The 25,583-nt window shown below is 40.1% G+C and overlaps 1 protein-coding gene across 2 annotated transcripts in view; it reads left to right on the top strand.

Annotated features, from left to right (window-relative positions):
• Positions 1–5,601: 5,601 nt before the first annotated feature.
• Positions 5,602–25,583, top strand: part of PSEN1 (presenilin 1) — a 70,762-nt gene continuing 50,780 nt past the window's right edge. Inside the window, exons 1-3 of one of the 2 annotated variants that reach the window (XM_026519570.4) lie at positions 5,602–5,744; positions 16,578–16,663; positions 16,756–16,883. In XM_026519570.4, coding sequence (XP_026375355.2) covers positions 16,809–16,883 — 75 coding nt within the window. In that variant the 5' untranslated portion in view covers positions 5,602–5,744; positions 16,578–16,663; positions 16,756–16,808. Of the gene's footprint in view, positions 5,745–16,577; positions 16,664–16,755; positions 16,896–25,583 lie in introns of both variants that reach the window. The other variant, XM_026519569.4, reaches the window with a different exon arrangement.

The raw sequence follows: 25,583 nt of genomic DNA, 5'->3' as shown, positions 1-25,583 counted from the left end.
GCTGTTTCAGGTACTCATCAGGCACGAATGCTAGATGCAGTGGACAAATGGGGAAAGAGCTTAGAGTCAAATTGAACGGAACACTTAGATTTTCTTCTCACATGTGAAGTAAAGAAGTTGTAATATTAATAAATAGTGTGTATATGAAGCTTTTTTACCCTTTTTCTGATGAGCTCTATAAATGTTTCCACTTTTAACCCCAAAACTGCTGAAAGGTTTTATGTCAAAATGGCTACAGATATTTTCAGGCCATATTTCAGCCTTCTTTTAACAATCTGAAATTGGAAAATAGTATTGCTCAGCAAAGATGGTGAAATTGATCTCTGAATGCTCTGGATATAAAGGGTATGAGAAAAGAATCCCAAATAGGCAAAGAAACAGTCTAGGTGTCAGGAAGAAAACTGGGAAATTCATATTATATATATATTTCAAACCCGGGAACTATTAACTATAACATTCACTATAGGCCAAAGTAAGCTTATAATTTTTTGATAAATGGTAGATTTTTTGAAATGTGATTATATTGAATTATTGAAATAATTTATTTGCATGAGTGCTTACATTTTCATCTTTATTTGACAGAATCTTTGCCTTTGATTTTATCACTTGTCTCATATGGAGGCCAAATTAGGAATAGCAATCTAAAATGCCCAGGAATGAAAGATAATTTCTATAAGCAAAAGTAAATAAAAATTCTTTTCAAGCCACATTGTTTTCATTTAATGACACTCCCAAGTATGCCTACTGTGCCACATTCCATAGTAGTTGGGATTTATGACCTAGCGTCTCATGCCCAGAGTGGTAGCTGAATTGTTAACAGGTAGTCCCTCTGTTTTTTTGTGTATAACTTTCATTTAGCCATTGAAGCACACTTAATACGTGGCATTCATGTTAAATGGTAGGTAGAATAATAGCCATAAGATTCCTCTAGTAGCTGATGGTCTAATAGTGGTTGAGAAAGAATAATGAGAGGAATACTAATAGACAAAGTACTATACCAGCTGTCAAACTTCATGAGCTAACTTCACAGTCAAGAGGGAAGGGGCAATAGGAAGATTCTCAGCAGAGGTAGTAATAGTAGAAGGGAACTTAGAGGTCACATTGTCCACCCAAAGCAACACTACTACAGTGTTCTTGACATATGGGTGTCTAGAGGCCTATATCTGGGATTCTAATTCATGGTCTAGATCTGTGCTACCCAAGGTTTTAAGTTTGTTAAATAATTTTGAGACTCAGTTCTTCAATCACGCTAGCATATTTCAAGTGTTTGGAAGTCATGTGACTAAAAAATCTAGTTTCTTGTTACAATATAGTTCAAGTGCTCCATAGCCATATATAACCAGTGGCTGGCAATACTATATGGGCATTGCAGATTATAGAACATCATTATGATTGGGGCACCTGGCTGGCTCAGTCGGGAGAGCGTGTGACTCTTCATTTCAGCGTTGTAAGGCCTACATTGGGTATAGAGAACTTAAAAATCTTTAAAAAAAAATTATTATGGTTTCAGAAAGCTATTTTGGGCAGGCCTGGTCTAGATGTTGATATCAACCCCAGGGGAGAGGGAAGTGCTTGTTAATAAAATTATCCCACAGGGGGCACCTGGGTGGCTCAGTTGTTAAGCGTCTGCCTTCGGCTCAGGGCATGATCCTGGAGTTCTGGGATCGAGCCCCACGTCAGGCTCCTCCGCTGGGAGCCTGCTTCTTCCTCTCCCACTCCCCCTGCTTGTGTTCCGTCTCTCGCTGGCTGTCTCTCTCTCTCTGTCGAATGAATAAATAAAATCTTTAAAAAAATAAATAAATAATAAAATTATCCCACAGGAAGCATTTTTAGCAAGTCTTTGTTGAAGCAAAAATTATTAGGTGTGAATTTAAAAATAGTGCTAAACAACTATTTTTCCTGTTTTTTTTTTAAATAACAAAAGGAGAAACTAGTGAACACTTTACATTGTAGAATCCAAAAACTGAAGGTTCATTTCTTTTCTGTCAATTAAAAAATACTAGTAAATACAACCTACTGAAGAGACTGGATTCATTGTTACTATAGGTGAAAAAGCTATAAAAGTTTCATTTTTAAGTATCTATTGAGGCACATTTTTTAAAAAGGGGGACCCAAGTTCTCGATTAAGGAGGAAATTAGAATTTAATAAAATATTGACAAACATACACAGAACTGAAGGCTGAAAATACAAGATAACCCTTAATCAGGTCCAAGTCTAAGGAGATAATCCTTGCAAAGAATAAGAATGATGTTAGAGCTGATAAGATAGTGGCCAAGCGCCAAGCTCTGATGACAATGTTTATTCTCATATTTAAATTCTTTATTCCCATAAGAAACAGGGCAGCAACATTGTGTATAAATAAAGGCAGGAGCACCTGGTTGGCTCAGTCCATAGAGCCTGTGACTCGGTCTGGGGGTGGGGGGGTCGTGAGTTCAAGCCCCATGTTGGGCATAGAGTTTACTTAAAAAACGGCAAACTGCTTTTATGTGGGAAGTGTTGAGTTGCATTGCCTTGAAATCAATGGTGTAAGTAACTGGCCTTGGTTCTCTGACCGGGTCTTGACTTCACATACTAGTAGTGACCGGTGACTTCATTAGCCTTAGTCTCTGACAGCCTCTCTCCCCCAAGTGGTTCTAACAAGGTCTGGCACTCTGGGTTTTCCATCTGCTGCATCTTTCACCACTTAGTGTGGTTTTTGCCACCATTTATTTTGTTTTGTTTCTCCATTCCTGCTCCCAAGTTCCAAACACTTTTGGGAAAATATAAATGTACCATTACAGATATGTTGGACCCTCAGTGCTATATTTCTCATTCTTTTACTGAACACCAGCTCCTTTCCACACACATTCCAGCTTTTATTGTTTTTGAAACTCCAGTGCTATATACTAGTTGTGGAAGAAATAACTCACTGGATGAGTAAAAGTCCTTCGATTCCCTCTCTCCCCCAGCAAGTAAGTCTCAAGTTTAACAAAACCTTAACTTTAAAAGTCATTAAGCATATTCTCCAGTTCTAGCTTTCCAGTTTATGATGACATGCATCTTAAACCTTTGCTTTCTATAGTTAATGATAACTTTACCCTATCCAGAAGACCTCCCCCACTGCACTGGCTCTGGTTTCTAACTTGTGGTTTCTTGATCCTTGGTCAAGTATTTCCTTATCTTCATTCTTCAGTCTGGACTAAGTGTTAAAGAACACAAAAACTTAACCTTGGATCCTATCTCCTTTCCACTACGCTATTGAGATTCCACAAAGAGTAGCTTAGAGTTACGTGTGCATTCCAAATGCCTCTAGACTCATGTTTGTGTCACCATTCCACCGATGACCGGTGATGGCCTAAAGGCGACTCTGTGACCTTGTGAGAGCCTCTACCCTATCTCTTAACACCATGGACATTTGCTATTTGATGTCTAGGATATTACTTTTGCCCTGTCCTACTCTGTCTTTCCCAATGTCTTTGCTGGCTCTTCCTCAGCAAATCCTGGGTATTTGTATTTCTTTTAATTAAGAAAACTAAAAAAAATTTTTTTTTAAAGATTTATTTATGGGGCGCCTGGGTGGCTCAATTGGTTAAGCGATGACTCATGATTTTGGCTCAGGTCATGATCTCAAGGTCCTGAGATAAATCCCTGCTTTGGACTCTGCGCTCCAGTTTGTGCTTGAGAATCCCTCTGTTTCAACCCCCCTCTCAAAAATAAATAAATAAAATCTTTAAAAAAAAAAGATTTATTTAATCTCTACACCCAACGTGGGGCTCAGACTCATGACCTAGAGATAAAGAGTTGAGTGCTCTGCAGATGCCCCAAAGGTGTTTGTATTTCTAAGAAGATGAAGAAATAGCAAAAACTGGTGGAAAAGTTATCTGTAGTCCAGTTACTTAATACTTAAAGTCACTGGTTGCTTTTTTATCACTTTTTTTTTTATCACCTTTTTGTTTAGTTTTTGTGGGAATGTGTTTTGACAGTTGTATTTATACATATGCATAAATTTATGTCTTTTTGACTTACCAGAATAAGAATGTTACAACCTTCATAAGCAATTTTAATGACATTGTGTGAAGTGGATGAATGATAATTGTAGGATATTTAGCTTTCCAGTTTTTGCTGTAAATACTTTGTGAACATCTTTGCACAAATATTTTATATTGAGATTGTGTCTAAAAATAGTTCATTAGCATTTTAAGACTTTCTACTCCTATCACCAGATTGCATTCAAAGAGATTGAACCAGGGGTGCCTGGGTGGCTCAGTCGATTAAGCATCTGCCTTCGGCTCAGGTCATGACCCCAGAGTCCTGGAATTGAGTCCTGCATTAGCTTCTCTGCTCAGCAGGGAGCCTGCTTCTCCCTCTGCCTCTGCTTCTCTCTCTCATGAATAAATAAAATCTTAAAGAAAAAGAAAGAGACTTAACCAGTTCACAAATAGATGGGGTTTAGCTATGCTTGTTTGACGAATGTATTGAACTTTTATGTGCTAGGCACTGTTCTCAGCACTTGTAACATAGAAGTGAATAGGAAAAAACTCTTACCCTTGTGAAATTTAAGGAGGGAAGGGGAAATGAGAACTTTAAAGAATATCTTTGGGGCGGGGTGTCAACATTTTAATTCACCCAACATATCTTTATCCTGTTAATGGAAAAAACTGATGTTCTAAATATGAAGTGTATAAAACCTATTTAAATCTGTTCATGTATTGGGTGGGGATAGGAGGGAAGGATTGGGAACTGATGTTGCAGGAATATGAAGGGCTATCTTGGGGGAGGAATTTAAAAGAAACATATCATTTTAAAACGTATCAATTTAAAAGAAACATATCATCATGGCCAGATGCCATGCATCATTGATTTCATTGTCAGTTTTCTGTTACCTGTGAATTTGAGCATTTCTCTATTCTTCCTCTTTGGTTTTACATGATTTTATTGTTTACTTTTAGCTTTCAGATGAGTGTGCTATGCTACTTAAGAAATTAGTTGCTGGTACTGTCTTAACCGCAATTTGGACGGAAAGCTGGCAGATGAGGAAATTAAGTGATCGTTGAGCAATTCATTGTGTACCAGGTACTCTGGTTTTGGGATTTCAAAAATAAGACACATTTTATGCTCACTGGAAGCGTATCATGTAAGACTCGATCTTAAACTTGGAGCGTAAGAATCCCGGGCTTCGTTTAAAATGCAGTTTCTCAGGTTCCCGCCCCCCACCAGAAGTTTTGATTCATTGGGTAGGGTGTGCAGGCCACAAGTATTTACAATTTTAATTAATACTCATGACTGTCGTGCAGCTGATTCGTATTGAGAAACACTACAAATAGGTACTAATGGACGTTAGATTTAAGATGTCATCACTTGTAGGCGGAAGAAGCACACGCTGGGTCCGGTTAACGTAGAAACTTTGGTCCTCAGCTAAACAGCAGTCTCAAATCCCAGGCGGTCTCAGACTAGGTCCCGGGGCCGCCTGGAGCGCAGCGTTTGCCCCTCAATCCGCGCGCGCCACCGGAAGCTCCACCCTCTTCCCCTAGGTCCCGCCCCCTACGTCTGTGGGTCCCGCCCTTGCCTTTACAGGTCCCGCCCCTCCCCCGGCCGACCGCCAACGACGCCAGAGCCGGAAATGACGACATCAGCGAAGCCTTTTGGGCGGGGCCTGGGCCGGGCAGCTCTAGAGGCCGCGATTTCACATCGGAAACAAAACAGCGGCTGCTGGGGAAGGAGCCTCCCCTGCGAGCGGCCGGTGACGGCGGCAAGGGAAGAGTAGGTACGTGATGGGGAGTTCGGGGAGAGGGGAAGGCGCTCCTCACCCGGTGCGGACACGGACGGTCGCGGGCAGGGCCCGGCCCTTTGTCGCCGCCCGGGCCGCGCAGCCGGTGTCCTCGAGGATGAGGAGTGGGGCGCGGCCGGGCGGAGACCGAGGAACCCCGTGTGGGGAACGAGGAGGGGCGGCCCGTTTCTCCGGCTCCGGGCGCAGCGCGCGGTCAGGCTTTTAAAGAACGATTCCCCTCCGGAGCCTAGGTCCGGAAGTGCTGGTTTCCCGTAGACGTTTCAGGTCGCAGGTGCAGTGGGCCGGGATTGACCGTCTTGTGTGGAGTGGAGCAGGAGAAAGAGGAAGCGCCTTGCCCTGGGTCTGGTTGAGCAACTGGTGAAACTCCGCGCCTCTTGCCCTGAGTGTGTCCTTGTCTGGGGAAGTGAGTGGCACTCAGGGCTAAGTTCCTTATGTCTCACGTTCGAGGCGGAAAACAGGGTCTGATGCTTTTGCCTTGGTTGGGACTGTCGCGAGGCATGATGTTCATGCTTTGCATGTGTCTTAGATATTTGCGTTTTCTTCCCGCTCAGGTTCTTTTCAAATAAATGATCTGCTTCTATTGTAGGGAGCTAATTTAATAATAATTTTAAAAGCATTGCTTACCTGCTTTGGACAAGATGAATGTAGTATTCGAGGTTTACTCTGGGAAATAAGAATAGGATGCAAAAAACTGTGGCATATATAATGAATATATGACAGAGCACATCGTAAAGCTTGTAACAGTCTCTGAAGTTTGAGGCAGGTAGAGATCACATCTGGTTAGGGAATCTTGTTATTTGAGTTATCTTTTACAGTGGAAAGGTTTTCACCCCTGGAGTTGAAGTGAGTAGGGCATCATAATCAGAGGGTGTATTACAAACAGGGGCCCTCTGGATCGCAAGGGTCCAGTGACTGACTCTGAGCATTAAAATAACTGTTGTGAAGGGAAATAAAACAGACAAGTAGATTGGAGCTAGTTGCATTTGACTAATTTCAGTCACCTGCAAAAGCCTATTTCAGTTCTCCTTAATTCATTTGCAGAGTTAAACCAACTTAAGGCTCCCCCCACCGCCATCTAACAAACCCTTAACAGTGAGAAAAGGCATATTTATTGAGTGCATGGATTCTTTCCTGCCCCCTCCCTCCCAGTAGATAATAGAAGTGGCATCTATCATCTGGTTTTCCATTCTTCTGCTCCTGGTCCTTGGGTAGACAGTTCCCACAGTTCTGGGTATACTTTCTTCTGAAAGGATGTGATTTATTGCTGAATTTTATTTTATTTTATTTATTTATTTTTAAAAGATTTTATTTATTTATTCGACAGAGATAGAGACAGCCAGCGAGAGAGGGAACACAAGCAGGGGGAGTGGGAGAGGAAGAAGCAGGCCCATAGCGGAGGAGCCCGATGCGGGGCTTGATCCCACAACGCCGGGATCACGCCCTGAGCCGAAGGCAGACGCCCAACCGCTGTGCCACCCAAGCGCCCCTATTGCTGAATTTTAAATTAATGGCTCCAACTAGTCCTAGACTGCTGCAATGATTTCCATTTGGGGGAACCAGAGGATTGAAGTTGATCTCTGAGAACCACCTTAGCAGGAAAATACAGCATTTGTCTGTTACCATAGCTTGTGTGGTCTTCTTCCTCTCTCAGATCCAGGTTCTCTCTGCTCCTGCTTTCCCACTAATATTGCAGATTATAGGGGAGACTTTTTTATGATATATTCTGAAAAACCTTTCAAAGAACTCTAATACTGCCTCTCCTTCATGTGATAGATGTTAGGCAGATTTGGAAGGTGTCTTAAGAGTGGCACTGTTGTGGTCAGAATTTATAGGCGCATTAATCTGATAGTGGAGGCTTAGAATGGATGAGAGAATTGAGTTGACTTTTGTGTAATTCAGGTGAGATATAATGAGAGTTTTATCTCTGGTGATGACAAAGGCTTAGAAAGGAGAAAAAAACGGGGTGCCTGGGTGGCTTATTTGGTTAAGTGTCTGCCTTTGGCTCAGGTCATGATCCCAGGGTCCTGGGACCGAGCCCTGCAACGGGCTCCCTGCTTAGTGGGGAATCTGCTTGTCCCTTTTCCTAAGTCCCCCCCCCCCCACTCATGCTCTCTCTCTCCCCCACAAATAAATTTTAAAAATCTAAAAAAAAAGGGGGGGGAAACCATGAATAGGACATGGCAGCTAATTGAAAAGCAGGGAATAAAGTGTAGAGTCGGCTAGAAGGCTTTAAGTTTGAAGAACGGGAAAGATAATTGCAGAAATAAGGAAGTTAGGAGCAAAGAACTAGTCTAGAGAGGAAGATGAGGAAGTGGTTTGGAAGTACCACTTTCGAAGTGCCTGCAGGTGAAGATGTCTCATGGACAGACCTGGAACTGTCAATATGAGAGGCATTTAAATAGACTTACTAGTTGATGTTGGAACAGTGGAGGAGATGCCTGAGGAAAAGAAGGGGACAAAGAGGCCCAGGCAGACCACTTAAAATGAAGGAGTGGAAGAAAGGTGAGAGGGACCAGCCAAGGAGAATGAGTGATGGGAGGAGAACCTCCACAGTGCAGTGTCCTGAAGGCTAAGGAAGGAAGGGAAGCGCTGGGAAGGAAAAGGCTGTCAGGGATTTTTAGTATCTGGGCTGGTATAGCTGAAAGAGCTGAAGATTTAGAGCAGCAATGTCTGATAGAAACTGTGGGAGTGGGACGCCTGGGTGGCTCAGTCGGTTAAGCGTCTGCCTTGGGCCCAGGTCATGATCCTTAGGGTCCTGGGATCAAGTCCCGAGTCCAGCTCCTTGCTTAGTGGGGCGCTTGCCTGCCACTCCCTCTGCTTGTGCTCCTTGGCAAGCTCGCGCACGTGCGCTCTCTCTCTCTCATAAATAAATAAATCTTAAAAAACAAAAACCAACTGTGTAAGCTACAAATGTTAATTTAAAACTTTTTAGGGGGTGGGGGAATGGGATAGACTGGTGATGGGTAGTAAGGAGGACACATATTGCATGGTGCACTGGGTGTTATATGCAACTAATGAATCATCGAACCTTGCATCAGAAACCAGGGATGTACTGTATGGTGACTAACATAATGTAATAAAAAAACATTAATAAATAAATAAATAAAACTTTTTAGTAAACAAGTTTATAGGAAATAGATAAAATTAATTTGAATAATATAATTTATGTAACCCAATACATCTAAAATTTTTTAAAACAACTTATTTATTTATTCATTTGAAAGAGTGAGAGTGCATGGGCAAGGGGAGGAGCAGAGGGAGAGTTGCCAAGTTTGGAGCCCAGTTTCAGGGCTCGATGGCGATCCTGAGATCGTGACAGCTGAAACCAGGAGTCCAGAGCTCAACTGACTGAGCCACCCAGGCGCCCTACATCTAAAATATTTTTTTTTACATTTTTTTGAAGATTTTATTTATTTATTTGAGAGAGAGAGAGAGCACAGAGGGAGAGTGAGAGAGCACAGAGGGAGAGTGAGAGGGAGAAGCAGACTCCCTGCTGAGCTGGGAGCTCCATGTAAGGCTCCATCCCAGGACCCTGGGATCATGACTTGAGCTGAAGGCACACGCTTAACTGACTGAGCCACCCAGGCGCCCCCATCTGAAATATTTTTATTTCAACATATTATTAATATAAATATGTACTTGTCTGACTTCTCCTCTAGATAATAAGCTTCTTAAGTAAACAAGTATTATTGGCTAGTAGCATCCCCAGCACCTATCACAATGTCTGGTTCTATAGAAGAAACCCGATAAGTGTTGGTTGGTTAAAGGGTATTAATGTTTGGTTTTCATAATGCCTTGTACAGTTCCTTAAATTGATCTAAAGCAAATGAGAGAACGCAAGCATTGCTGAACATAACCAGTGATTTATAAATTAATTAGATGTGAGTCGTCATGTTTTCATTAAAGATTTGTTGTATTCAATCCATTTCCACAGCGAATTTGAGACAAACTGGAAGTGATCATACCTTTCATGTAGACTTATTGAAAGTAAAGGTTTTTTGGGGAAAGATTCTTTATAATTACTACAAATATTGATAATACAGAACCATAGTCCCATATCTATAATTATGAAATCCAAAAGCCCCTGGAAAAACTGAAAGGCTTTTTGTAATTCATTTGACAGAAAAATCTAATCTGAACCTATTAATGTAATTTAACACTACTTATATGTTTCACTATATACTTATTAATGTTTTTGATTTTGTGGTTCTATCTAAGACCTTGAGAGGGCATTTTAAAACATATAGTATTTGCATCATATTACCTTAATAGAATCTGAGAAAAATATGAATTCTCAACAAACTTAGTCCTAAGGGTTTCAGATAAAGGATTCTGGATTTGTAAGTCTTTCTTCATTTTTGTTTCATCTTCTGAGCCCACGTAAACATTATTATTTAAAAACAATTACAATAGCTCTATGTAACAGATCTCCCCAAAACCCAGTGCCTTAGAGCATTTGTTCTGACTCAAGGCTTTGCTTCAAGGTATAGGACTATGGATCAGCTAGGGCAGTTTTGTTTTGCTTGTTTTATTCTGGGGCCCAGGCGAGAGGGGCAGTAACTACCCATGGTAAGCTCTTCTCAAGGCAACAGCAGAAGTAAAAGAAGATTAAGTCTAACTCGGAAGCACAGTTCAGGTATCTGCTTGTGCTACATCTGCTAAGACCCCTTTGACCAAAGCAAGTCAGATGATTGTGCCAAGAAGCATGGGGTGGCTAGTAGACTGCACCCACCTTGAAGCCAAAGCAAGTCTCAGAACCAAGCCCAACATCACTGGAGTGGATGAGTATTTTTCTCCCTCAAGGATGCCTGGGGAGGGAGTGAATATTTGCTGAATAATAATCTAATCTATCACAGATGGCTTACAGAAGTAGAGTGGGATGGAAGGAAGAAAAAAATCACCAAATAGATGTATCACTATCCTTGCTCTTTTTAGAGTCTACCACCTTCACAAAGCCTCTTGTAGGCCTCGGGAAATTATTTGCTCCCCAGTCTCTCAAAATTCAGAGTCTTTCCAGCATATATTCCTGAAGTTTTAAGTTAATTTCAAGTTATTTTTATTTAATTATGAATGCAGTTTGGAGATTGGGTACATTTATTATTGGATGCGAGCTTTTGAAAACTCAAATAGAGGCTTTCCCAGCCCATCCATACAGTCAGAACTTAGGTTGCCTGTCCAGGAAGAAGCTGTCAGAGTAACACTGAGGCTGATTAAATATTTTTATGGAAAAAAAATAAATCACAAGCTCGTTTGGTGCTTAAAAACTTCTTAGCATCACAATACAAAGATACTTAAAAACATTTTTGGTGGTTTTCTTTTTTCTTTCTTTCTTTCCTTCTTTTTTTTTTTTTAAGATTTTTATTTGTTTGTCAGAGAGCAAGCGAGCTCGAGCAGGGGGAGTGTCAGGCAGAGGGAGAAGTAGGCTCCCTGCTGAGTAAGGAGCCCCATGCAGGACTCAATCCCAGGATCCCGGGATTATGATCTGAGCTGAAGACAGAGGCCCAATCAACTGAGCCACCCAAGTGTCCCTCTTTTTCTTTCTTTCTCTCTTCTTCTTTCTTTTCTTTCTTTTTCTTTCTCCTTTCCTTTCTTTAATACATTCCACTGTTTAAAAAAAAGATTTATTTATTTATTTATTTTAGTGAGAGAGAGAGAGAGAGAGAGAGAGCAAGCATGTGGGGGCAGTGGAGGGAGAGGGAGAGAGAATCTCCAGGCTGACTCCTGGTTGAGTGGGGGAACCAGCCCCAGGGCTCCATCGCAGGACCCTGAGATCATGACCTGAGCCAAAATCAAGAGTTGGCCACTCAACCCATTGACCCACTCAGGTGCCTCCCCATCTTTTTTCTTTTTTACTTTTGATGGTTTTCTAAGTGAAGAAGAAACTAGTCAAGTGGCTACAGTCATTAAAGCACCAACTCTTTGTGCTGGAGAAGATCACAATAAAAAGTCTCATGAAGCCATTTGTTTTTGTGGAATACAAATTTTCTTTACATTTATCTCTGACAGTGAAGAAAGAAAATGGTATCTGTAATTAAGTAACCATGTTGTAAGATTTTGAGGATTAGTTGTTACCTTGGGATGGCGTGTACATTTCTGTTGGTGCTTCCTTAAATGGGATTTTTAATAAATTTGTTTTGCGATTCTAAGGTTTACTTCTTTGATACTTTTTGAAGTGCTGATGGATAGGTTTTTCTGTTAGATAGACTTACCTTTAGCACATCTAAGTTTTGAGATTACTTGTATCCTCCTGGAGTTTTTTTAGTTTCTTTGTGTATAATAGAAATTGTAGTTGCCCATCGGAGAAGGATTTCTCTTTCCTTTTATCTGATTGAGCAAGTGGTCTTGAGAAAAAGGAAATGGATGGCCGTGAATTCAAGTGCTGTCAGTCTCAGAAAACCTTTAGCAGGTGGCCAGAGAGAGAAAACAGCAAAATCTACTTCTGTTCCTCCTCCCTTTGCAATCCAGGTCACAAGATCCTCACTTCCCAACAGCTATCTTTTTTGTTCTCGGGGCAAAAATGCTAAGAATGTTATAAAATCAACTAGTGTCCTTTGCCACGCCGCCTGGACAGATGGCCTTCTGGCCTCCTTCACGCGGTCATCAATTGTTTTCAGCTGTTACTGGACCAGAATCAAATCAGGCTCTGCCTGTGCCTTTCTTTGTACCAACAATGTTTGTTTGTTCACCAGGCCTGACTGAAGACCTAGCCCCTGTTGCTTGCCTCTGCTTCCTACTGAGCTCCATGTAAAGAGCAGCTCTTCCCTCCCTGGGTCACCCTGTAGCATTATGATCTTCAAAGCATCAGTGGAAGCATGAGCTCTCTCTCATTGAACTGGAAAAGACCTGGGCTGGGCATCAGAGCACCTGGGTTCTGGAACTGGTGTTATTTGCCTCATAATCAAGCACTGCCAAATTCTTTCGCCTTTCCTGACCCTTAGTTTTCACATGTAAATACAGGATGTGCCTTTGAAAATGCTATCAGGATATGCTAAAGTGACTACCGCATTATTGATGTTTCTTACAAGATTTGTCTGAGAAAGCTCCAGGATGATAACCAGTTGGTGTGGTTTCTTGTAATAGCTGAACAGATCCTGTAAGCATAAGGCCTAGTAATGGAAACTACTTAAATTAAAATGACCAGATTCTCATTAAATACTCATAAATACTAGGTGGGTAGTCTGGGTGGCTCAGTCAGTTAAGTGTCTACCTTCAGCTCAGGTCATGATGTCAGGGTCCCAGGATCGAGCCCTGAGCCCCGCATGGGTTCCCTGCTCAGTGGGGAGTCTGCTTCTCCCTCTCAGTCTGCCTGCCACTCCCCCTGCTTGTGCTCTCTCTCTCTGTCAAATAAATAAAATCTTAAAAATAAATAAATAAATACTAGGACTATATATTTGACACTTCAGTTTTTAATTTATAGTTAGATCAGTCATTGAAGTTTAAGATCTCGTTTACTCCTTTTTCAAAGATATTTACTTCTAAGCAGCAGTTTTAATTAAAAAAAAATCAGCGCTCTCTCTGTCTGTATATATGTACTTTTTTTTCCCCCTCCCAACTCAATATAGCTTAATGCTCACTGTAAACTCCTAAAGAGCAGGGATGGAGTTTTACACAGAGACAACATAGTGTACTATGTGAGCCTTTACTTTGCTCTTTTGCTTACTGCATGTGACCTTGGGCAAGTTAGTAAGCTTCTGTGTGCCACATTGTTTTCATATGTAAAGTGGGTGAAGTGAATAAAATTAGGTAAATCCTCTCAGTGTCTGTCTCTGAGTTTTGAAATAAACAGACATCCAGTAAACTCCTACTTAGTAAATGGGCAGTTACTTTTCTTCTGTTTTATCTGTAAATGTAATATACTGTATTTACTTTTTTTTTCCTTTATTTTTTATTTTTGCCTGCCTGGCCCTTTCTTGCTCTTCGCCTGTTTCATTTGGCTAACACTATCTTATTTGTTATTTTGTTTCTGAGGGATCATATGAGAATATTAATGACAGATTTCTAAGGGCTTTTCTGTAATAGAGGTGTACTTCAAATGATATGGTATCATCCTGAGGGCAGCCAGTAGAGAGAACCAACTGCAACTTTTTCTGTTTGCCATCCTGTGGCATTTCTGGGTTAGCTGAGGTAGTAAGTACTGTACTAAATGTTTTTATGGGAAAGAAGGAATAATATTTGCTCTGTTTGCTGGTCATTAATACTAAATTAATGTTGGGGTGCCTGGGTGGCTCAGTCGTTAAGCGTCTGCCTTTGGCTGGGATGGAGCCCCCCATCAGGCTCCTCCACTTGTGATCCCGGCGTTTTGGGATCCAGCCCTGCATCAGGCTCCTCCGCTATGAGCCTGCTTCTTCCTCTCCCACTCCCCCTGCTTGTGTTCCCTCTCTCGCTGGCTGTCTCTATCTCTGTCGAATAAATAAATAAAATCTTAAAAAAAAAAAAATACTACATTAATGTCAAAATTTTCAGCTAGTCAACTTTTAAGAATCTTAGAAGCAGGGGCGCCTGGGTAGCGCAGTCGTTAAAGCGTCTGCCTTCGGCTCAGGGCGTGATCCCGGCGTTATGGGATCGAGCCCCACATCGGGCTCCTCCGCTATGAGCCTGCTTCTTCCTTTCCCACTCCCCCTGCTGTGTTCCCTCTCTCGCTGGCTGTCTCTGTCAAATAAATAAATAAATAAATAAAAATCTTAAAAAAAAAAAAAAAGAATCTTAGAAGCATACATCAGAACATTTACTCTGAATACTTATTATACTTAGAAAATATATTTGTTCTATTGGCATTCCACCTCTCTTTTGGGTAAGTTAATGTACGTGCTGCCGAGTCTCAATTTTATTCATTTTAAAAGTTAGGACCAGGGACGCCTGGGTGGCTCAGTAGGTTAAGCATCTGCCTTCAGTTCAGGTCATGATCCCAAGGTCCTGGGATCCCACATGGGGTTCCTTGCTTAGCAGGGAGCCTGCTTCTCCCTCTGCCTGCCTCTCCCCCTGCTTGTGCTCAGTCTTTCTCTCTGACAAATACATAAATAAAATCTTAAAAAAAAAAAAAAGTTAGGACCAGTAGTATGAATAACCATAAATACAGGTTTATGTCCACAAAAATCTCTGAATTTAATTGAATTTAGCAATGTGCACATATTATGGGGGTGCAGCTTAGTGCATCTGCACAGATGAAATCCCTGTGTAACTAGCACCCAGATAAGAAAGAAAACATTACCAATACCCCCAAAGCTTCCCATGTGCCCCCTTTGAACAAATAACCCCCATAAAAGTAAGTGTTGTCTCTCTTTGTATTTTTAATTCACTTTATTTTTAAAACAAACATATTAATTATGTCTTTTTTAGTTAGTATTAATTTGCAATCCCTTGATCCGTGTCAGTTAACCATGGGCTGAAGCTGGAAGGGAAGAGAAAAGTTGGCATGGCATATAAAACTATGTAGGTTAGAAGGGAAGCATACCTTGATTAAAAATTTGTCATGGTTTAAATGATCTAGATATAGGTAATTAAGAGTTAACTTGAATTCAATACTAGAGAAAAAATTACTTTCCTTGTGTTTTTTTTTTTTTTTACCTGCTTTCTGTGTTTTTGATGAAAAATCACTAGAATATAAAAAGTATAGTATTCAGGGGATCGAGGATCCTGAAGTTGAAAGTGAAAATGAAACAGGACTTTGACAAAATCCTTCCATGTGAGTGTGTACATGGTAATGTTTTAGTCACTATGTGTGAATGAGAATACTGCTTAGATATATGAACAGATTTCTTTCCATCTGTATTTCTGAAGACTTTCTATGAAGAGGGAAATTGAGTGGAACTAGAGGGTATTATGCTAAGCGAAATAAGTCACAGAAAGACAAATACCATATGATTTCACTCATGTGGAATTTAAGAACCAAAACAGATGAACATAGGGAAAGGGAAGAAAAGATAAAATAAGATGAAAATTGAGAGGGAGGCAAACCATAAAAGACGCTGAACTCTCAGAAACAAAAGGCTGCTGGAGGGGAGGTGGTGGGTGGGGGGAAGGGGTAATTGGGTGATGAGCATTAAGGAGGGCACTTGATGTAATGAGTACTAGGTGTTATAAGCAACTGATGAATCACTAAATTCTACCTCTGAAACAAATTAAAAAAAAAGAAAAGCAAAGTTGAAATCATAAAGAATTGGCTGGTGGAAGTTAAGGCAGACAGCAAATGGGAATGTGTGTTGTATCCCCCCCTTCCCCGCCCACCTCCACCCCACCAGGAGAGTGAACTCTGAGAGACCAAATGATGGTATAAATAAGCCTGTGCCAGGATGCAACGGAGAGACCTAAGGCTGGAAGTTAGGAGTCAGTGATTTTTGTCCTGGTCTGCCAAATCGTGTGATTTTAAGCAAGTCAGTGAACTTAGGTCCTCTTCTGCTTTTGTAAAATAGGTATGTTACCTGTTTACCTTGGCTTGGGGCATTGTGGTAAGGATAAAATGAGATGACAGAATTTTACCAAATTAAAAGCACTAGACAATTTTATGGAGATAGGTTAGGTTGGATTAGCATAGAAAAAGGAATGTTGATGAAAACATTCTTTAATATCATTTAGCTCCCTTTGCTTTAAATCTGAAATCATTAGATATTTTTGTGATTGAAAATATTTGGTTTTGTAAGTAGATCTACTCATTACCAAAGAGATATCTTGAGCTAACAAAAGTTTGTCATTTGAGGTTGATGGCAGATTAATACATTTCTGGTTTACAAATTACAAATACAAAAATATTCTAAGTACTTGATTGGTGTGAATAGATTTACTCTGGGTGACCTGGTTAAAATCCTGTTTCAGACCTGATCCGGAATCCCGCAAGTGACAGCAGCCTGCAAAGTCCTTAGAAAGAAAGCTTGGCCTGCAGAAGAACACATGAAAGAAAGGTTTGTTTTTGCTGAATGTAATTTACAAAAGTGTTTAAAACTGAAAGTATAATTGTAATGCACAAAGGATTGTTTTCTTTTTCCCTTTTCAGAACCCCAAGAGGCTTTGTTTTCTGTGAAAAAGTATTTCTATACGGTTGCTCCAATGACAGAGTTACCTGCCCCTTTGTCCTACTTCCAGAATGCACAGATGTCCGAGGACAACCACCTGAGCAATACTGTACGTAGCCAGGTACAGTGTCAACCTCTGAAACTCTCCTTTACAGACTATGGATTCAGTGACTACCTTCCCTCATCTCCAAGAGAGGCCGAGGGGGCTGAGCAGGCTATCTCTACTTTTCCGAGTTTACCTATTTGTTTTCAACTCATGGCAAAGCATTGTACCGTTTAGAGCCGGGGACACAAGGTTGTGTGAGACGTGGGTGTTGATATAGTTCTTCCCTGCCTCAGATATCGCCTCCTCCATTAAAGCCTTCTCCAACTTCCCCAGCTATTTATTATTTTACCTGTCTTACTCTTACTCTTCCTTGGGTACATTTTATTTACTTCTATTTTTTCAGTACCTATCATGGTTCCTGCCAGTGCCCAGTAAATGCTCAGTGACAGAATGCACAGTGATGAGCGCAAGGCTAAGTGTAGAAATCCTAAGAGAGTTCAAGGGACAGAATCAAGAAAGGGCTGTAACCAGTGGCATGGGACCCAGACATCAAATCTGCCTGCAACTGATAGCTAATCTTCACAGATTGAATGTAGACCCCACAGATGGCCTGTGAGATGGCTGGGAAATGGGTGGTATTTTTAGAGGTGAGCCAGAATGGGGGAAAACACAAGCTGTGGAAGCTGCGAGGGGTCTGGTTGGGTGGGATGGGGTCAGACTTTCCTTTATGAGAACCAGAGGGCAGAACCAGTGGTGGAAGGAAACAGGTTCTGGGTCAATAAAAAAAGAGTTGTTTCACAATTTACTGTTCATCTGAAAGGGTGTGGTGTAGTGTTATCTTGTCACTAAAAGCAGTCACAAAGGCTGGAAGACTACCAACCAAATCTACAAAGGGTTAGTCTGTGGAATGAGCAATGAGCTAGAGCACCAGGTAGGTGGCCTGGAAGTTCCCTTCACACTAATATTTAGAATTCCAGTTAAGAGTTAAAATGTGAGGAGGAGGCTTCACAAAGTAGACTTTGATGGATGGGTAAGATTAGAATAGAGCAAACTGGGATGTCATCACCGATAGAAGAAATAACACTAGTGGAGGGAGAATTTTCCTAAAATATAAATAGGCAGGGAGGCTGTATCCAGAGATATGTCATCAGAGGCAGATCACACTGTACTGCCAGAACATTTTTAATCAAGTGAAATCAGGATAAAATGATTATGGGGGAAGTCCTGAAAGGGAACACAAGCTGTAAAGGGTGGTATGTATCCTGAGGGGTGTGTGGGGAAAGGGAGAGGAGTGGAGCTGTTGCCTTGTTGGTACTTGGTGGATAATGGGTATTACAAAGACTGATTTTTGTGGCAACGCGTTTGCAACAGCTACTTGATTTGCTCCTTTTTGCTATTTTCTAGGAATAGCTTTTTAAAACATTAGGATGACACCAGATTATGAAGTTCTTTGGTAGTTTGAATACTCCAGACTTTGTAATCATTTTAAACTGTTACTTAAGAGAAGGGAGAGGGAAAGTGGGGACAGCCCCAACTTAGTCTCTGGGTACCCCTTCCTTAACTAGAGCAACTCCTATTTTATCTTTTTACATGTTGATACTCTGTGGATACGTTTGAACAAAAGATTCCACAACTAACACATTTTGAAAAAAGCATAGGTATATGTCACCTGTCTCTCCCAAACCTCCCAAAGGTGTCTCATCTCAGAATAAAATCTGGCTGAGGTCTTATTTTAGCCTTCCCCACCTGTGCCCCCGTCTCTGTCTTATCTCTCAGCACTCACTGCTTCCTCAGTTCTGTCTCTGGGTCCTGGATTATTCTCCCAATCTTCTCAGATGTCTCCCTTCACTTGATTAATTTAGGTCACCTCCTGAGTCACCTTATCAGTGAGGCTTTGCCTTTCTCAACTCCCTTTCCCTTCCCTGACACCCCTTTTATCCTGCCTCTGCTGTCCTCGTGCATAGCATTTATCTGGTATTTCTAGCGTGCTGTCTGCTGACTTGTTGTTGTATTTACCTGCCTCCTTCTGCCGTGAGCCTGAATGCCCAGCTCCAAGAGCACTGCTTGGCACATAGTGAGCTCTCCATTGTTAATGCAGTATTACTCGTATCCTTCTTATATCCTTCACACTCGGGTTTTGTGAGGCTTTCATGGTATTTTTTTGGTCTGCCTTTTTTTTTTTTTTTTTTTAACACCTTAGTGACTGGCAAATTGAAATAAAGGGTTCTCTAGAGGAGGTACAACTGACACAGGATTTTTATTGATAATTACATGTACTTACATAATTTTAGTAAGTCTTAGTGCTAATGTTCTCAGTGGTACATTCCAGATCTCTTAGGGCACCACTGCCCGGAAAATCATGTCTGATTTATTTAATTTTAATCCTGCAGTTTGATAATGTGATATCAGATAAGTTTATCTTTTATTTATCTTCTCAAAAATATCTTCTACAGGGGCGCTTGGGTGGCTCAGTCAGTTAAACGTCTGCCTTTGACTCAGGTCACGATCCTAGGGTCTTGGGATAGAGCCCTGAGTCGGGCTCCCTACTCAGCGGGGAGTCTGCTTCTCCTTCTCCCTCTGCCCCTCCCTACCCCCATTTGTGTTGTCTCTCAAACGCTCTGCTCTCTCTCTCAAATAAATTAAAAAAAAATATTTTCTACAATTTAAAAGATTTTCTGTATACATTCTCATACTTTCCAGTTACTATGGGGTAGGTATTATTCCTGTTTTATTTTAAGATTTATTTATTTATGGGGCGCCTGGGTGGCTTAGTTGGTTAAGCATCTGCCTTCGGCTCAGGTCATGATCCCAGGGTCCTGGGATCGAGCCCTGCATCAGGCTCCCTGCTCAGTGGAGAGTCTGCTTCTCCTTCTGCCTTTTCTCCGGCTTGTGCGTGCTCTCACGCGCACGCGCTCTCTCTCTCGCTTATTCTCTATCTCTCAAACAAATAAAATCTTAAAAAAAAAAAAAAGATTTATTTGAGGGGATGTGGAGAGAGAGCAGGGGGCAGGGCAGAGAAAGAAAGAGAGAATCCTCAAGCAGGCTAGCCGCTGAGCCTGAGCGCGGAGCCCGAGGCATGGCTCAGTCCCAGGACCCTGCGATCGTGACCTGAGCTGAAATCAAGAATCAGACGCTTAACCGACTGAGCCATCCAGGCACCCCTATTCCCCTTTTATAGTTTAAATGCTTGTCCAGGATCACATACAAAATTAAATGACAGACCTGAAACATAAAACTGTACTTTCTAATTTCAAACTTTTCCAGTGTTCTCTCTGTTCTTCCAACTGTCTTACCCCAGAAAAATGTTAGAATACTGAAAGGAGGTATTGTATGGAAAAAATTCTGGGAAAAGAAAATACTAAGCGTATATTCATTTTGCACCAGTGTACTTTAAAAAGAAACCCAAAGAAAAAGGAAAAGAATCTCATTGTTAAGTTTTATAGCTATAAAGAAGCCATTGTGTATATGCTTCTGTTGGTTATGAAAAAATGGGGGTAAGTCCAAATTTAAATTGAATGTAGATGACTGTTTTCGTGGATTAATTGAAAGCCACTCTTTTATTTCTCCTCTTGGATCCTAGATTTGTCAAATACAAGCACATGAAGGCAAGCCTCTGCAGGCATAAAAAATCCTTATCAGGCATATTTCTTCTTTATTTACCCAGTGGCTAGTTAAGGAGTCAAGGAAATTGAGAGATGTGGAAAGTTTCAGTCTTTCCACACTGCTCAGGGAGGAAACTAGCATACTGAATGTCTTCAGTGTGTTGGAGTCTCTGCAAGGTACTGTCACAAACATTAGTTTTAGGGCCTTACATTTTGGGGACTTCACCATAAGTGAGCAGAATTTTCTTCAGCTTTCCCGTCCTTTGAATTAAAGTGCTATTAAGGTGCTTCTGTATATGAATATATCCTCTAGAGTATACAGATAGGCTGTTTTACTTTAAATGTTACAAAAAAGAAATGAGCATTCACTTAACAATATTTTTGAAACTGGAAAGAGTAACTTTCCTACAGAATTTATTCAAATATCAGTGTGAAGAAGTGGACTTTCTATTCCTTTCTTCTACTGAGTATCTTCCTCCAAGGTCAGGAGCATCCCTAGTCTTGAACTCCTTTTATGAGGCAATCCTTTGAGTTTGGGAAAGACATAGGAGGATAACCAGATAACTGTTCAAGAACACTGGTGAATTGGCATTTAGGGGTTATGGCTGAGTGATGTATAAATAGGTCCCTCAAAGGAAAGAACTAACTTTGATCCAGTTGTAATTTGAAACGGCTATGTGTAAGTTGGTCTAATTCACTAATGTCTTAGTGCCTCATTTTTCCCGTCTGTAAAATTAAGATGATTTACTACATAAATTCTTTCTCAGCAGTTTTGTTGTGACCAGGAGTTAGGGTTGCCAACTGTCCTGGTATGCCTGAGACCGAGAGGTCCCTGGAACACAAGACTTTCAGTTTTAAAACTGGGACAGTCCTGAGAAAATAGAATCAAGTTGATTACCCTATCAGAAGTATAATGAAATCGTTTTGGATCTGATTAACCCAGTCTAACTCAATTAGATGATTTTGTTGTGTAACTTCAAGTATTATTGAAGTGATATATTGTTAGTGTTCAAGTAGATAAAACATTTGTTTCTTTCCAGAAGTGAAACGTTGCCCATAACTTCATTCTTCCATCCTTAGCAGGTACATGATAGGTTGCGTTAGCCCAGAAACGATCTTTTCTTTTTGTAGGCTCTTATGAGTAATCTCATTCACAGTAAATGGAGCTGAAGTTGAATGAGATTAGTTAAAGGGAGTTGAAGTTGAATGAGATTAGTTAGAGAGCTGAAAAGTGTTTTTTAACCCAAATATGTATTTCTCAAATTTTTGTAATGAAATATTTTAAGCATATACAGGAAGTATGGCAAATAATGTAATAAGCACTCATGTACGTACCACCCAACTTAATTAAACTTTAACATCTTATTTGCTGTGTATGCTTTGTTATTTTTGAAGAATATTTTCACTAAGCTTTTTCTGTTTCTGTTATATATTGATCCTACAGAAACAAAATCCTAACCAAACCAAACCAAATTTTGCAGTAAGTTGGACAGATGGTCTAGTTATATAACAAAAAGAAATTACAGATAAAATTGAAGCACCTCTCCCACATTCCCTTTCTTTTCCAGAATAGTAGTTACTATCCTGAATTTAGTGTTTATCATATTTACTATATTTATGAACATAAATGATATTTAATATATCACTTTGCATGTTTTGAAAGTGTGTATGAGGTATGTGTTTGTTGTAAAAGTATATGTGTTTGTATGAAAGTCGTAGAAGAAAATTACCACATTTTTGAAATGTACAGGTACATGGTACAGAAGAAACATGTTTTTGGAATTGATATATTGATAGATGCACATAGCTCTAGTTTTTTCATTTTCTCTTTATTTTGTGAATATATAAAAATCTGTATTTTTGTTTATAAATATTTAGTCGTTTCCAGTTTTTCCACGATAACCAGTCGTGTTGCAATGACATTCTAATTCATTAATCCTGCATGTGTGTGAGTTTCTCAATGATAATTGCTGTGATTGGGTATATGGATCTTAAACTATATTAGATATTGCCAGTATGCTTTCCAAAGTGGTTGTGTATCAAGAGCATATAGCAGTTTTCATTTCTTTACATCCTGGCCAGTTCTTGGCATTGTCTGACTTAGTATGTATTAGTTGGATGGGTTTGAAATGAGCCCTCATGTTATTTTAATTGTTTTCCCTAATTTCTAATAAGGTGGAACTTTTTTCCTTGTGCTTATTGGCCATTTGCATTTCCTTTTCTGTGAATTGCCTGTTTATGTTCTTTGCCCATTTTTCAATTGTCTTTTTTTTGGTTGTCTTTTTCTTATTGATTTTGTTGAAATGTATATTTTGGTGGGGAGGAGGGGTGCTAATTTCACATTGGCTATATGCTTTTGAAATATTTTCTCCAATCTGTAGCTTTAGTTTGTTTATGGTGAATAGATGAAAAGTTTTAAGTTGGTGAATTATTCTTTCCTTTTAAAAGTGAAATTTATTTGTATTTTTTCAATTAGAAGTAGTTGAAGAGGGGTGCCTGGGTGGCTCAGTTGATTAAGCATCTGCTTTAGGCTTAGGTCATGATCCTGGGGTCCTGGGATCAAGCCCCACATCGGGTTTCCCACTGAATGGGAGCCTGCTTCTCCCTCTTCCTGCCACTCGCCCTGCTTGTGTGCACTTGCTCTCTCTCTCAAATAAAATTAAATAAAGTAGCTTAAGAAAAATATGCAGTGTAGATTATCAGCCCTGAATATGATAAAAGCTTTTCTATCTTTTATAAAGGAAGACAACTAAACTAGTCTAGAGGACACTGTAGTGTAGTCTAGCTAATGTTCAGCTGTTCTATTCATTGTCTTATATCTGTATCAGAAAAATAAAACAAGGAGAATATGGGTGATATTGGTGATTTTTCCCTTTTATCTTTTCCAGATGTTCTCTAATATAGTTATCTCATAATTTTAAAAAGAAAACTTTCTATTTTTAAATTTTCATTATTTTTTTAAAGATTTATCTACTTATTTTAGAGCGAGTGAGGGGGCTGGAAAGACAGAGGAGTCTTTTTTTTTAAGATTTATTTATTTATTTTAGAGAGAGAAACAGCTTTATGGGAGGAGGAGTAGAGGGAGAGCGAGAACTTAAGCTGACTCCCTGCTGAGTGCAGAGCCCAGCCCGCCATAGGGCTTGATCCCGCAACCCTGAGATCAGGACCTGAGCCAAAACCAAGAGTTGGATGCTTAACCAACTGTGCCACCCAAGTGCCCCCTAAAAGAAAACTATTTTTAAAAGAAATGTTTTGAATGTGAAGAAAGGTTGGAGAAAGGACTATAGGCTTTTGGGGGAATATCAGTGGAAAGGGGTGAAGCATTCAAGGTTCTCCATGATGAGTGATTAAGAATAAGTGGGAGAATTAGAGCAATTTATGTTAAAAGAAACCAAAAAAGCATGATAGCTTAGGGTCTTTGAAAGGGGCTGCATTGATCATTGGAGTTTTATATTATGTCCTCGAGGTATATTTGTCATTCTCCAGTTTAAAAGACTGAAATGTTTACAATGCATTTAAAAAAATTTTCATCAACAATAATAAAAGTTTTTGGACTTAACCTTTAAGCTTTGATTATCTACAAAACTAACCCATATAAAACATCTTAATTCCTACTGATAACAGATGAGAGGAGTTGCATTGTTCTCACCTTTTCACTTTTTAGAAATTTTTACTATTTCATGCTTGTTGACCCCATCTAGGTTGTAAAATCCCTAAAGGCAGAACCTTGTTATGTTTCTGAGCTGCCTTTGGAGTTTTTTTTTTTTTTTTTTTTTAAGATTTTTTTTATTTATTTATGTGACAGAGAGACAGCCAGCGAGAGAGGGAACACAGCAGGGGAGTGAGAGAGGAAGAAGCAGGCTCCCAGCGGAGGAGCCCGATGTGGGACTCGATCCCGGAACACCGGGATCACGCCCTGAGCCGAAGGCAGACGCTTTAACGACTGCGCTACCCAGGCGCCCCCTGCCTTTGGAGTTTATTGATCACCCAGTATCTTTAAACCGGTTCCATGCAAGTCTCCCATCAGAACAAAGGGAAGTGAGAGTTTTTCTCACATTAACAAGAACATTTTTAAGTTTTGTATCTGCGAGTAAAAATCTGCAGTGAGTCTTACTAGTTGCTTAAGGACTTCAGCTTTTGTGTGAGAGTGTTCTCTGGGCTTCGTGTTTCCTGGACACACTTCCCTTAGCCATCTTACATCACAGCTCTCTCCGCCATGTTATATCTGCGCTGCTGTCACCCTGCGTGGCGGAGCTCCAGTTTTTATGTAGAACGGCTGTCAAATGGTAGTTCAGTATGTCACAAGAACTAAGTCAAGAATTCATTTTATTCTTTTTCCCCTCAACAAAGTGTCCCTGGTTCCTTAGAGATACCATTTAATCAAAAAATTTACTTCTTTCCATTAGTTTACTCATTGCCTCTAACTAGAAGCTAGCCTGGACTTCATGTTTGTTTTTGCTATTAGTTGGCTATGTCTATAGGGACTGGAGACTAGAAGGTAAACTAATGACTCAACTATTTCTGACAAAGGCCAAAACTTACAAGTTATGAAATAGTTGAAGTTCTTGGTTTCCTAAATGTATTGTGTAGGTTGGATATTAAAGTAGCTCTAACAAGAACATTGTCTGGGCCTTTTTCTATAGTTTATGATCCATCATAATCCTTAGGTTTACTTTCATCGTACCTATTAAAATAGTTTGTAAGGTTTTATTTTTCTGGTGCAAAATTTTGATGGGTAGAGCTCTTTTCCATGACTTGTCATTATTCTTTGCCAGAAGTCAGCTTCCATTTCAGCTGACATAATAGGAATATACTAAAACAAGAGGAAACTGAAAATATAAAACTTCAGAATAGTGAAAATTCGTGTTTTGATTTGGTGTCGACTTACATCTTTTATGTGAATTAGTGGACCTCTTAGTTTTCTAAGACACAAGTGGATTTTTTTTAAAGTAAGTCTAAGATTTATTTATATCGTTTATTAACCCTTTTAAAATGCGTATTAGAGCAGTGATTTTTCAAACCTTCATGTACATTGGAATCCCCTGGAAGAACTGTTAATAAAAATTCTCTGGCCCCCAAACCCAAAGTTAATGATTCTAGTAAGTCTGAGATGGGGCCACAGAATTTGCGTTTCTGATCCATTCCCAGATCTTGTTGGGAC

The sequence above is a fragment of the Ursus arctos genome, unplaced genomic scaffold (assembly GCF_023065955.2).
Source record: "Ursus arctos isolate Adak ecotype North America unplaced genomic scaffold, UrsArc2.0 scaffold_25, whole genome shotgun sequence".
Classification (NCBI taxonomy): Eukaryota; Metazoa; Chordata; class Mammalia; order Carnivora; family Ursidae; genus Ursus; species Ursus arctos.
This window is presented reverse-complemented; position numbering and strand designations above follow the sequence as displayed.